Genomic DNA, 12,158 nt, shown 5'->3' with positions numbered 1-12,158 from the left:
AGCGAGCAATATTGGTACAGATTGAGTTGTGGAAATCGATGGGTGATCTGTAAACTTCTTGTTAAATGCTACAAGTTTTAGTGATTGGTTTCGATCCAATTTTGGATCCATAGTTTTTTTTAGCCAATTTAGATTTTTTTCACGTAAAAACTTTTGTATTTGCAATTGTTTCTTCACACTTTATTTTTCACATTTTATTATTGATAGTATGTGATAGATTCTATCTCCTAAAACATAAATTATATTTTTTAATAGGTATTATAGTATACAAAAGTATTCATATAATTTTTAGTTTTTTCAAGAGGAAAATATATAGCGGCTCAATTATGCTCTGATATGTCTTATTCCAAAAAGAAATGAAGCTGATAGAGTAGGGAAATATAGACACATTAGTTTACTAACTTCCAGTTATAAGTTGGTTAAATAGGTACGTAATACCAGATTATGCACTATTAATGATAAGATGATTGAGGGGGTACCAAAGTGCTTTTATAAGAAAAAAAAAAACGATTCATTCGAAATAGTATAGCAACTATCCATAAAATTATTCATAGTGTGAGAAAGAGTAAAGGGGAAGGTGTATTATTGAAGCTTGACTTTGAGAAATCTTATAATAAAGTCAGACGAGACTTTCTTGCAGATGTGCTTTGTTGAAGATGTTTTGATCCGCATTGGGTACATTGGGTGGTGCATGATGCTATATTAACAAGATTTTCTGTAGTATTTTTTAATGGAGAGATTGGACGGTGAAAAGGACTCAGATAGGAATATCCTTTATCCCGTTTATCCCCTTTTCTCCTTTTTCTTGTGGCTAATGGGCTTGATAGAATGATTTACAAATCTAAAGAGATGAGATGGATTAATGGTTTGGGAGATGATTTGGTTGATAATAGTATCACAAATATGCAATATGCAGATTATATTGTTATCTTCTTACAGGCTAAAAGTAAGGACATTATGATTTTAAAATACTTATATTTTATTTTAGGTTACTTCAGGACTGAAAATGAATTTCAATAAGAGTTCTTTGATTTATCTGGGGAAGAATCCAAAAAAGGAAAAAAAAATGGCTAAGATGTTGAATTGTGGTGTAGACAAGTTGCCTATTAAATACCTTGGGCTGCCATTACACGATGGAACTGAGGAAATAGGACTAGTACCTAATGATTGAGAAAGTAGAAAAAAAATTTAATAGGCTGCAAAGGAAAATATTATCTTATGAGGTAGAATTATTCTTATCAATTCAGTTTTAAGTATTGTACCATTATACTATCTGTCCTTTTTTTTAGCTGTCTTGTTGGGTCTGTGAAAGAATATATAGAATCAGATCTAGATGTACAGAGGAGAAAGGGGTTGGGGAAGTGAAAAAATGGTACTTTTCTTACCTGTTGGAACAAGGTTTGCAAACAAAAAATAAAAAGAATTTTGTGGACTAGGGATTATAAATTTATAGAATATAAATACGGCTCTACTGGCTAAATGGTGGTAGAGACTTAAATTCAAAAAATCAGCTGTGGGCCTATGTGGTGATGGGTAGATATTACAAGAAATATAGACCAGAATCTTTTAACTAAAGAGTTTTGATAGAATTTCACCATTCTGGAAGGGGTTATGCAGTTTGGTTATGCAGTTTGGCAGAGTTTTCAAAACTGCGTTAAGTTGGTAGGTGCACAATGGAGATAAGGTGAAGTTTTGGACTAATATATGGCTGAGAGAACGTAGCCTGGCTATTATATTCCCTAATCTTTTCAGTATAGTGTGGGACAAAGACGTTTATATTAAAGATGTTGGGACGGTATTGGTTGCAATTTATAGTATCGAAGAAGTCTAACAACTCATCTAATGGAAGAGGAATAGAAGATGGTGAACTGTGTGCAGAATTGCGGGATCCTTCTAGATGGCAGATCTGATATGGCAATCTGGAGATTTACTTCAAATGGGATCTATATAGTTTAAGTCCTTTTATAGTTTTCTGAATAATGGAGGTCAGATTGAAAGAAATTTGTCTCGTATTGTGAAAATAAAAATTCCTATTAAGATAAAGGCAATAACATAATTTTTACAAGAGATAATTTGATTAGAAAATAGGGTCAGGCAGTACTAAATGTGTTCTAGTTGGAAAAGAAGAATTTGTGGCATATTTGTTTATGTGATGCTTGTTCTCTAAGAAGATCTTCTGTCAACTTGCTTAGACATTTGGTCTTAAAAAGAAACTAAGACAGATGCACGACTTGTTTTCTGATTTGAAGAAGATAACTAGGAGGGAAAAAAAATGGTGGGAGATGCTTATATGGTGTGGTGTACTTGCTTGGAACTGAGTAGGAGAATTTTTCAAAACAAGAGTAGGGACTAGAAAGCAGTGACTTATAGTGTTAAAAGTTTTTTATTTCTTTGTTATACAGCTATTCAAAGAGAGGACAAGAGAGCGAAAGCTAGAAAGGTGGTGTATGGAGATTTGACTTAAAGTTTCATTTCTCTGTGGTTGCCAGATGCTTAAAATATTATTTGACTTAAAGTTGTGAGGTAAATTTGTTTTGGCCAGTAGCTTTGTTTGTTGAAATGTTTGTATTAGTTGCTGCTCAAAAATGTTTATGTGTGTGGCTGTCTAGTTGTTTTGATGTCTCTTGTAGTTTGGCTGTTTTATTTGATTAAAAATGAAGGATGCAACCATGTCTGCAGATTAATACTGTCTAGAATACTATGGGGCTGTTTTTGTTTTCTTGCAAGGAGTTGTTATAGATTTTTTTTTTTTTCTTTTGTAACTGTGAAATTATAGATCTCAGACTTGCGTTGCAAGTTGGGGCAATTAAGTTTCTGACTATAATAGGGCAAAAGCCTTTGTATAAAAGAAAAAACTAGTGCTTATGTATCATTATGAGCTTCTGCATGAAAGTTACGAATTATTTCCTTTAAGTGGTGTATATATATCTCAATCAATCAATTGATTACTTACTTCCATATGAATAATTCACCAATGGGATATATACTACTCCTTGTGGTCGTTATTGTTTCAGCAATCATAATCTATTTTGAATCTTCTTTGTCAATTGGCACAGTTGCTCTCCTCATAATTATTATGGTTTTATCTTTTTTATTTTGAGTCCTTTTCCATATTATGGAAGCATTAGCTACACAACCAACTTATGTTCTATTTTGACAAAATAAGTTGGTAGAATATTTATTTGATTGAGACTTTAAAACAAATCAATAATGAAGGTATATAAGTTTGCATATATTTTTAATCCAAATTAGCCTTAGCATATCGGACAGCCTTATTAATTTATAAATAAAATGGGTAGGAATAACAATGGTGCACATTAATTATATATTCATAATAGCTCAAAATATCTTCTCCAAAACAATAAATTCTGTATTTGTTATTAGCATGTTGGTGCTCGTTGGTGTCACAGTAAGTCTATCAGAACCTATCAATAATTCCATTATATTAATATATGACTCCATAATGCCCCAATTCTTAATTATTGGTAACAAAAACTATAAGCATATATACAAGTTCTACTTAATCTTCATATAAATATTTTTTTTAAATAATATAAATATGATGGAAATATGAACAATCTAATATTTTGAAGTAGTGAAACTATTTATTTATTATTAAATGAAGTAATAATAGTTTTATAAAGTTGTTGAAATTATTATAATCAGATCAAAATAATATGTTAATAGGTCCAACCACTAGCATAAGTGGTTAGATTCTACCTTTCTAACCAAGAGATTAGAGTTCAAATCCATACATATACGATGTAATTACTTATGCCAGTGGTTAGACTTTTTATACATGCTCTTAACACGTAAATGAATAATTATCACCCTCATCTAAACTCTCTTATTTATAATTTTTTTTAGCAGTTTGACCCACTTTTAACTACATAAAACATCGTAAACATTTCTTCTGTTAATTGTATTATTTTATTTTTCTAAAAAAACTCCTATTTTTCTAAATTTTACTTAGAATAAAATAAGGATATAAGAAAATTAATGATAAAATAGTATTTTTTTTTTCTAAGTGCGGTGTGAGGACGAGAAATAATTAAAAGATTCATAAATAATATTATGCTCAAAAGCACAATTAATACTCTGTAAACACTTTTAATAAGATATCATCTTATCCATCTTTTTTTTAAAAAAATTTTGAAAGATAGAGAACAGTAAACTGTTTACAAAATCTAAATTACTGCAGCTTCAGATTTGTCAAACAAAATAAAATCTATATGGGGAGGCGCATTTCCCCTAACCTTTTTATTTATATATCAACAGCCCTATTTGCTACCATATTATATTTCCTAATTTGACATATCACTCATCATTTGATAGTACTAACAATAAGATAGAGTGAAACTATGAATACATCTTATTTTAGAGTTTTTGACCAACTATCTCTCTTTTAAACTTTATTTATCTAAATAAATTATACCCCAACCTTAATACCAAAAAGAGTCTATTCTTATATAAAATACTAATCTATTAGTATTTTTTTAAGCAAAATGCTGATCATTTATTAAAAGAAAAAATATTGAATAATTCAATGCTTTATCAAATAATGATAATGCTGCAAGGTTAAATATTTTATTATTAAAAATACTAAACGAGAAATATATAAGTAAAAATATTAAAAAAAAGATTTGTTACAACATAACTTTATGCTTAATTATCAATATTAGTTATAAAATATATTACCCAAATTTTACTTCTAAATTATTTTTTAATTTTTTTCTAGATAAGTTCTTCCAAATTATTTTAGTAAATTCTAGACAAGAAAATAAAATTTAAAAGAGACCTGGTTAAGTGAAAAAAGAAAACTCTCTTATTTTTATAGCATGACTCGACAGTCTCTACCAATTATTTTTTATTTAAATTAAAAAAAAAAAGTTGCATCGATTTTGGCACCCACTTTCTGCCAACACGTCAACGTCTCCCTGCGGTACACGACAAGAGATCTAGCACCATTCGCTGCTTCACGTGCTTAGCTGGACAACGAGAAACGTGGCGCGACTTGACTGGTGCCAGATTAAAGACAAGATTCTGTACCTACGAGCTACGTGTCATTCAGCAGTTGGGTAACCGGAAAAGGCCACTAACCGACAGCTTGATTGGCGTATCGTTTTCTCTCTCTCTCTCTCTCTCTCTCTCTTCTCTCTCTCTCTCTCTTTATTTTTATTTTATATATATTTATAATTTTTGTTGCTCCACAATCCTCGGCCACAATTCCTGGCTACACTTATCCGGCCACATGTGAAAAAGAGCTGCCAGTGAAACCTCTCTCTTTTCTTATTTCCTTTTTTTTCCAATTGGAATTGGGATAAACATTTGAGGGGGATTTGGATGCCAAAAGTGGAGACCAGAAAGGTCCAACTTTGTCAAATGGATAATTAAGTATACATAATATACATAGGTAAAATTGTTTCTTAAACAAAACAATTCATCCATAGTAAATTATTATTTTTTCTGTATCGTGTTAATGTGTCGTGTGTAACCGTTTATAAGGGACTATATAGGTAGTGTTGTTTTACCTATTTAATATGTCACATATAAGCTTATCTGTGGGCTTAACTTAATTGATTTAAATAATAATAAATTTTTAAGTTTTATCATTAAAGCCAAACTATAACTTTTATATATCATTTAGTTCTCTCCGAAACTAATGTTTTTCTTTTCATTTTTTCACTTTTTTTTTTACATCACATCAAAAATAGTAATTATATTTTAGTCTGGTTCACTATCAAACATCACATTTTCTTAGTCTAATTTAAAATACTTAAATTAAGATTAGAAAATAAGGCCAACTAATCAAGTTCCTTAAAATATTAGGGTTAAATGTACCTAGATCTCATGAATTATATACCTCCTTATTGGTTTTGAGAATGTTTAAACTTAATTAGGTGATAGTCATGCAACATATTTTCTAATAGAAAAATATAGATTTTCTTTTTAAAGTAAAAGAAAGAAGTCATATTTTTGAGGTACAATGTCCAAAGCAAGTCATGTCACCTAAATTTTAGCATCGTCCTTTAAAATCAACGAAAAAAGAAAAGGAAAAGGGAGGATAGCATCATGCTCATCATCACCATGAGACATGACAGCCAAGTTTCATCCATCATCATATGCCATCCCATCCCATCCCATTCCATTCCATTCCCTCGTATATGGAGAAATTTTACTTGTGAGAAAAAGGAAGCCCACAAGGCTAACGCCTAACGTTATATATATATATGTATATATATGCAAAAGCCGCCACTCTACCCACCAAACCATTAGAGAGAAGAGAGAGAAGAGAGAGAAGAGAGAGAAGAGAGAGAAGAGAGAGAAGAGAGAGAGAGAGAGACAGAGAGAGAGAGAGAGAGAGAGAGATGGGGAGCTACTACTCTGAAGCAGACTCCCATGTTCCCACCTCAAACCCTAACAGTAGCCCCTTCCTCCACGACAAGAACACAATGAAGGATGATAGCGACGATCTCTTGGCCGCTGTGCAAGAGGAGGAGGGGGAGGAGGAGATGGGTATGGATTGCAAGGGCGAGAGAGACGAGGGTTGGCCTCGGAAGGGCGGCGTCACCCTCGAGGGTTACGTGGACGGTGATGACGGCGGCGATGGTGGATCCGAGGGCAGTGTGGGGCGGACCAAGAGTCTCACGGACGAGGACCTCGAGGAGCTCAAAGGTTGCCTCGACCTCGGATTCGGGTTCAGCTACGAGGAGATCCCCGAGCTGTGCAACACCCTCCCCGCCCTCGAGCTTTGCTACTCCATGAGCCAGAGATTCTTGGACGAGTCCGATGGCTCCGGCGAGGCCGCGGAGCAGATCAATTGGAGGATCTCGGGTCCTGGTAAGATCAGGTCTTCTTGTTCCTCGTCAAAATTTCTTTTTCGGCAAGTTTTGGTGGATATAATTTGGGATTTGAGCTAAAATTCCATCTTTAAATGATACTAAACGGAGAAAGTTATTGTTTGGTGTGGTTTCTGTTCAAATTCAAGTATTCTCCTACTGTTGTATTGATGGATCGTTTATCTATTGAGCTAATTTTTGGTCAAAGCGTGATCTTTTTCTTCTTTGCTGAGTGATTCATTTCTAGTGAATGTTTTTTTTAATGGTTGTCAGATAAGTATATATTTCATGATTTAATCCTAGAGTTTTCTTCTTTTTTTCCCTTGTGTTTGTGTTCAAGTTGTAAATTTTCGGGACTATTTAAATTAGTTGATAAGTTGATGTGATGGGTTTGAAGGATAGTTCTCTGCTCTTTGGGATACTTGTTTGTTTGATTGCTTGTTGAAATATGGAAATTGATTTGATGAGTTATCTTGGCTTGCAAACTTACTTGTCCTGCTCATTGGGTTCGAAGAAGGTTGTAAGAAAAGAATTTGGATCACACTTTTCTTTGCATCTGGAATTAAGTTCAGTTTTGGACAAGAATTTCCACCTCTTGACTTTATACCATGCTTTGTCTTCTTATTCTTACATTCTTATCTTCAGACTTTTGATATAGCTGTTAGTAGCCAACATATCAAGCTAAAGATCTATAGTTCCTTTCTAATCAAATATTCGTTGTAACTTACAGGTGATGATCCTGAGGAAGTCAAAGCCAGACTCAGATATTGGGCACAAACAGTGGCATGTACTGTTAGACTATGCAACTAATGGAGGTTGGATCCTTGGTTCCTCCATGAGAACGAGCTTCAATTCACAGGAATCTTTCTGCTAAGGCCTTATTTCTGAGGATGGATCCTCCAAGGATCCTTCCTGGTCGATGAAATTGGATGCTTGGATGTTTCGAGGATTTTGCCGGATCCTAATGCCGGTGGTCGAAACAGAGGCACATCTCAAGAAGAGAAGGAGAAGGGGACGAGATGATCCAAGGTCTGAGATTAACTGAATAATATTCCTGACTAGCTTTACAGGAGAATAAATGTATTGTTTCAACTTTCAAGGTGAATCGAAATGAATAAAAATAAAACCGGATTTTCTATGTGTGATCTCTGTGTTAAACAAAAAGATTTGCCATGAGACTTGTTCTAACATTTATTCTGTTCGTAAGTAAAATGTTTTGCATGTTTAACGAACAAAATTAATTGTTACTGAATACATGGTTGTTTGAATTTGATGGGTAAGACAGCGAATTTGCTGACTTAACTCCAGATCAGATGCATTTCTTATCTGCTATAATTTGATTATGGCTTTTGATTCATAGCCTAAAACTGCAGTTTATGCTAGCTTTCCTGGAGATGCCATTGCCCATCTGGACTGTCAAAGTTGGTGTATGTGCAAAGTTGATGCTAGAATGGATCTTGCTTGGCGAAATTTCAAACGTATAAATCTCTGCTGTGCCTGCAATAACAAGGGATTGAGCAAAACTGACATCTTATTAAGATCTGGCACCATGTAGCCTTGCTGACTTATTGAATATGGGTGAAGAACTGAACAACTCCCTCCTTTGCCTTTCTATACATGAACTTTTTTAAAGAATAGTAGTCAGTTATTCTTGGGAATATACTGCATGCCATCAATGTATATCTCGTACTGTCAATTGCTCTGAAGAAGCTACTGGCTTTCAGGACCACATGCAGTGTTGCAGCGAACACCAGTTTTGGATTAGAAATGGCTCATTTTGTCTTGCCAGGCAAAAGTGGTGCAGAAATTAACCAGTTGTTTGTTTGATGATTCAATGAACAATATTCTGGAGAGGATGTATTCGACTAACTCAATTAGACGCTGGATGCAGAATCTTAAGGTGATTTGATGAGAAAATACAACATGGAAACCTTCTTGATTCAATGGAAGAACATCTTATTCCTTGTCTTTTATTATTGTAATACAGAAGAAGTTTAGATGAGACCAATTAAAATGGAAGAATGTCTTGTTGGTTTGTTCTTCTATCTTTTAGCATTTCAGTACTATATGCATAGTGGAAAGAAGCTGTGGTGCCCCAAAAGGATGCACTTACTCTTTTTGCTGGATAATACCACAATATATCAAAATTTACTGGCTAGGCTTGCAGTGACTCGGATACAGTTGTAGAGTGGAGTTTCTGCAAGCCGAAGATTTAATATTAGAACATAGAAGATTAAGCTTAAGCTTTAAGATAACATTATATATCATGCCTTTGCTTGTGACCGGATCCAAAGGAAAAGAAGATTCGAATTTCTGGAACAGAGGAATGGCTAAATAACCAAAACCCAAACTTTGGCAAATAAAACGTGTACGCAGCAACAACCAACAATCAAAAAGGCAAAGAATGAAGATAATACCAAAACCAAATATATAACCAGTAGGACATAAAGGAAAAATTGGGACAGTGAAATTTCCAAGAGAAGACTGAACATTGTATTGATGTCAATCTTGATTTTTCTTCTCACAGCTGTGAGATTGCAGTGATTCACATTATACAAACCAATAAATATAATAAACCAGTCTGTTCATAAGATTTCCTAAAAGAATAGTTGTTACCCATTTTGGATTGGCTCAACAGTGACACTAATTTACAGTTTGTAAGAGCTCAAGACATTTATATTTATAATTGCATTTATATTGGTAGCTTTTAGTTTGCCTACATTATTCACATCAGATGGTCACAATTCATCTAAGACAGGGCTCACATCAGGTGAGTAGCCTTCATCTTTCATTAGCTCAAAGAGCTCTCCCAATCTTTGATAAATAGATGCAGCTTCTGGATGGGACATATCCCTTGCAACAAAAGTATATATGCCAGTCTTAATCTGAATCCAACTCCATCCAGCATCTTTCTTGACTCCCATTTCATCCATCATCCTCCTCAACCTCTCCGCGTCTTCCCATTCTTCATGCATGGCATGCAAATTTGACATGAGAACATAGCTAGCAGAGTCCTGTGTTGACAATTGCATTACTTTCTCCGCAGCAAGTTTTCCTATCTCAACATTTCGGTACAGCCTGCATGATCCTAACAATGTCTTCCATATCAAAATATCTGGCTCAAATGGCATATTATCGATAATGGTGAGCGCCTCTTCAAGTCTTCCAATTCGACCCATCAAATCAATCATACATGAATAATGAGAAGAAGATGGCACAATACCATACTGTTCTTTCATAAGTTTGAAGTATCTCTCTGCTTCATCCAGCAAACCCCCATGACTGCACCCAAACAGAATACCCACAAATGTGGAATGGTCTGGCATGCTGCCGCTGGCCTCCATCTTGTGAAACACCTCCAGTACCTTACTTGCATATCCATGATGTGCATAACCATGAATCAGCGAATTCCATGATGTGATATCATGGGTGCACATGACATCAAATGCCAGCCTAGCATCTTTGATACACCCACACTTGGAATACATGTTAATCAATGAATTCCCTGTGCAAATATCAAGATCACACCCTAATTTTAGCGAAAGACAATGAAATTGCCTTCCCTGATCTAGCAAAGTAAGACTTGCACAAGAACTCAAAGCACTCGACAATGCATACTCATTAGGTGTGTAACCCCTCATATGCATCTGGGAAAGAAAATTTATCGACCTTAAGTCAAAACCATTCTGGAAATAGCTGGATATAGCTGCACTCCAGCTGACAATGTCCGGGTTTCCAATTTTCTGAAACACTCTCTCTAGTTCTTCAATTCTACTGCTTCTACCATACATGGTCAGTAAAGCATTCGACACTCGAATATCAAAATCCAAATTGTGCTTAATAGCTAAGCAATGCAGCTGTTGCCCAAACTCAATGAATTTAGTGGATAAACCACAAGCCCCTATAACAGTAGCAAAAGTGAACTCGTTAGGATTTACACCCTCGGAAACCATTTCATGAAATAGCTGCAGCGCATCATCCAGTTTTTCATTTCTGATACAGGATGAGATCACTGAACTCCATGAAACCACATTCTTAGCTTCGAGTTTCTTGAACACCTCCTTAGCCAGGCCAAACTGCTGATTTCTTGAATATAAATCAATCAAGGCACTTGCAGAGAATACACTCTGAGCAATCATGGATTTGACCATGTAGCCATGTATCTGCTCACCAAGCTGTAGCCCGCATGCCATTAGAATACTAGTTATTGTATGTTCATTTGGTTCTGTTCCCCGTCTGATCATCTGATCAAACACACCGACAGCAGATTCAAACAGATTGTTGCGACACAGTCCCGTTATCAACGAAGTGTAACTCACCAAATCCATCTGCAGCATCCCATCAAAGACAAGTTTGGCCTTAGCCATCAACCCGCACTTAGAATAGAAATCAATAAGACAATTCGCAGTCCGGCAATCTCCCTCAACCCCAGACCTCACAATTAGCGAATGCACCTGCTCTCCGAGGCAAATAGCAGACATGTCGGCACAACAGATAAGTGCTGCATTCAAGGAAAAATCATTAGGCATAACACCAGAGTCAAGCATTTCGACAAACAGCGAGAACCCAATATCTGGATAGCCATTCCGGGCGCACCCAGATATCATCGACGTCCACGAGACGACATTTCTCTCTGGCATTTCATCAAACACCTTGAAAGCATCTCTCATTCTATCAGATTTCATCAGCGCATCAATTAGCATGGATTCAAGAACAACCCCCGGCTCCACCCTATTGTCCTTCGTCTCGGCATAGCACTCCATGGCTTTCTCGAGGCTTCTTGACTCTATCAAATTTCTAAGTCTCTGGGTGTATGAAAGTTTACTTGTCGAGCTGCTGATATCTCGGGAAGGTGGTCTTCGTAACAGTTGGGTTGGCTTAAAGAGGACTTCAGGTCTTCTATCACTTGGGATGGAGCTCTTTGGTGGGAAATATGAGGCATCCGAGGGGACAATAATGGTGGAATTCTTCCATTCAGAATGAAGATTGAAGGGGTTTAAGGGTTGGAGAAACGGAGAGGAAGTAACACCTATCATTCCTTTCTATTCCTATTTGGTTCGTGCACTCCAGGGATAATTTTTGCTACTACTTGTGTGAGCCCAGTCTATTTCCGCAAATAATAACAATAATAATAATAATAATAATAATAATAATAATAATAATAATAATAATAATAATATAATCGTCAGTCAGTTTTAGTAATAATAAATTTGGGCTCTTAAAATTAAATGCATTTATTTACTTTTATTAAGATGCACACATTTTTATAATTAATATATATAATAAGAGTATATTTTTCTATTATGAAATCTAAAGAAT

The 12,158-nt window shown here is 35.1% G+C and overlaps 2 protein-coding genes across 4 annotated transcripts; one reads left to right on the top strand and one right to left on the bottom strand.

The window, feature by feature from the left end:
* The first annotated feature begins 6,266 nt into the window (after window positions 1-6,266).
* On the top strand, window positions 6,267-8,880 carry LOC140768967 (uncharacterized). 3 transcript variants are annotated; one of them, XR_012105826.1, is made up of 4 exons: window positions 6,267-6,840; window positions 7,570-7,868; window positions 8,213-8,417; window positions 8,564-8,880. XR_012105826.1 is itself a non-coding variant. In XM_073109456.1 (2 exons), the coding sequence occupies exons 1-2, from the start codon at window positions 6,369-6,371 to the stop codon at window positions 7,647-7,649; spliced, it is 552 nt and encodes a 183-aa protein (XP_072965557.1). In that variant the 5' UTR covers window positions 6,267-6,368; the 3' UTR covers window positions 7,650-7,981. The 3 variants fall into 3 exon arrangements, 1 of the variants encoding a protein (XP_072965557.1); XR_012105825.1 differs by having other exon boundaries at window positions 8,213-8,880; XM_073109456.1 differs by lacking the exons at window positions 8,213-8,417; window positions 8,564-8,880 and having other exon boundaries at window positions 7,570-7,981.
* Window positions 8,881-9,338: 458 nt separating this feature from the next.
* LOC140768663 (pentatricopeptide repeat-containing protein At2g27610-like) lies at window positions 9,339-11,936 on the bottom strand. The gene has a single exon (XM_073109019.1). It carries the CDS (start codon window positions 11,873-11,875, stop codon window positions 9,578-9,580), a length of 2,298 nt encoding a protein of 765 aa, XP_072965120.1. The 5' UTR covers window positions 11,876-11,936; the 3' UTR covers window positions 9,339-9,577.
* Window positions 11,937-12,158: the final 222 nt, after the last annotated feature.

Source organism: Typha angustifolia, chromosome 10 (assembly GCF_048772165.1).
Source record: "Typha angustifolia cultivar Huaian chromosome 10, ASM4877216v1, whole genome shotgun sequence".
Lineage (NCBI taxonomy): Eukaryota > Viridiplantae > Streptophyta > Magnoliopsida > Poales > Typhaceae > Typha > Typha angustifolia.
Note: the sequence above shows the minus strand (reverse complement) of the source record. Positions and strands in the feature narration are given on the sequence as shown.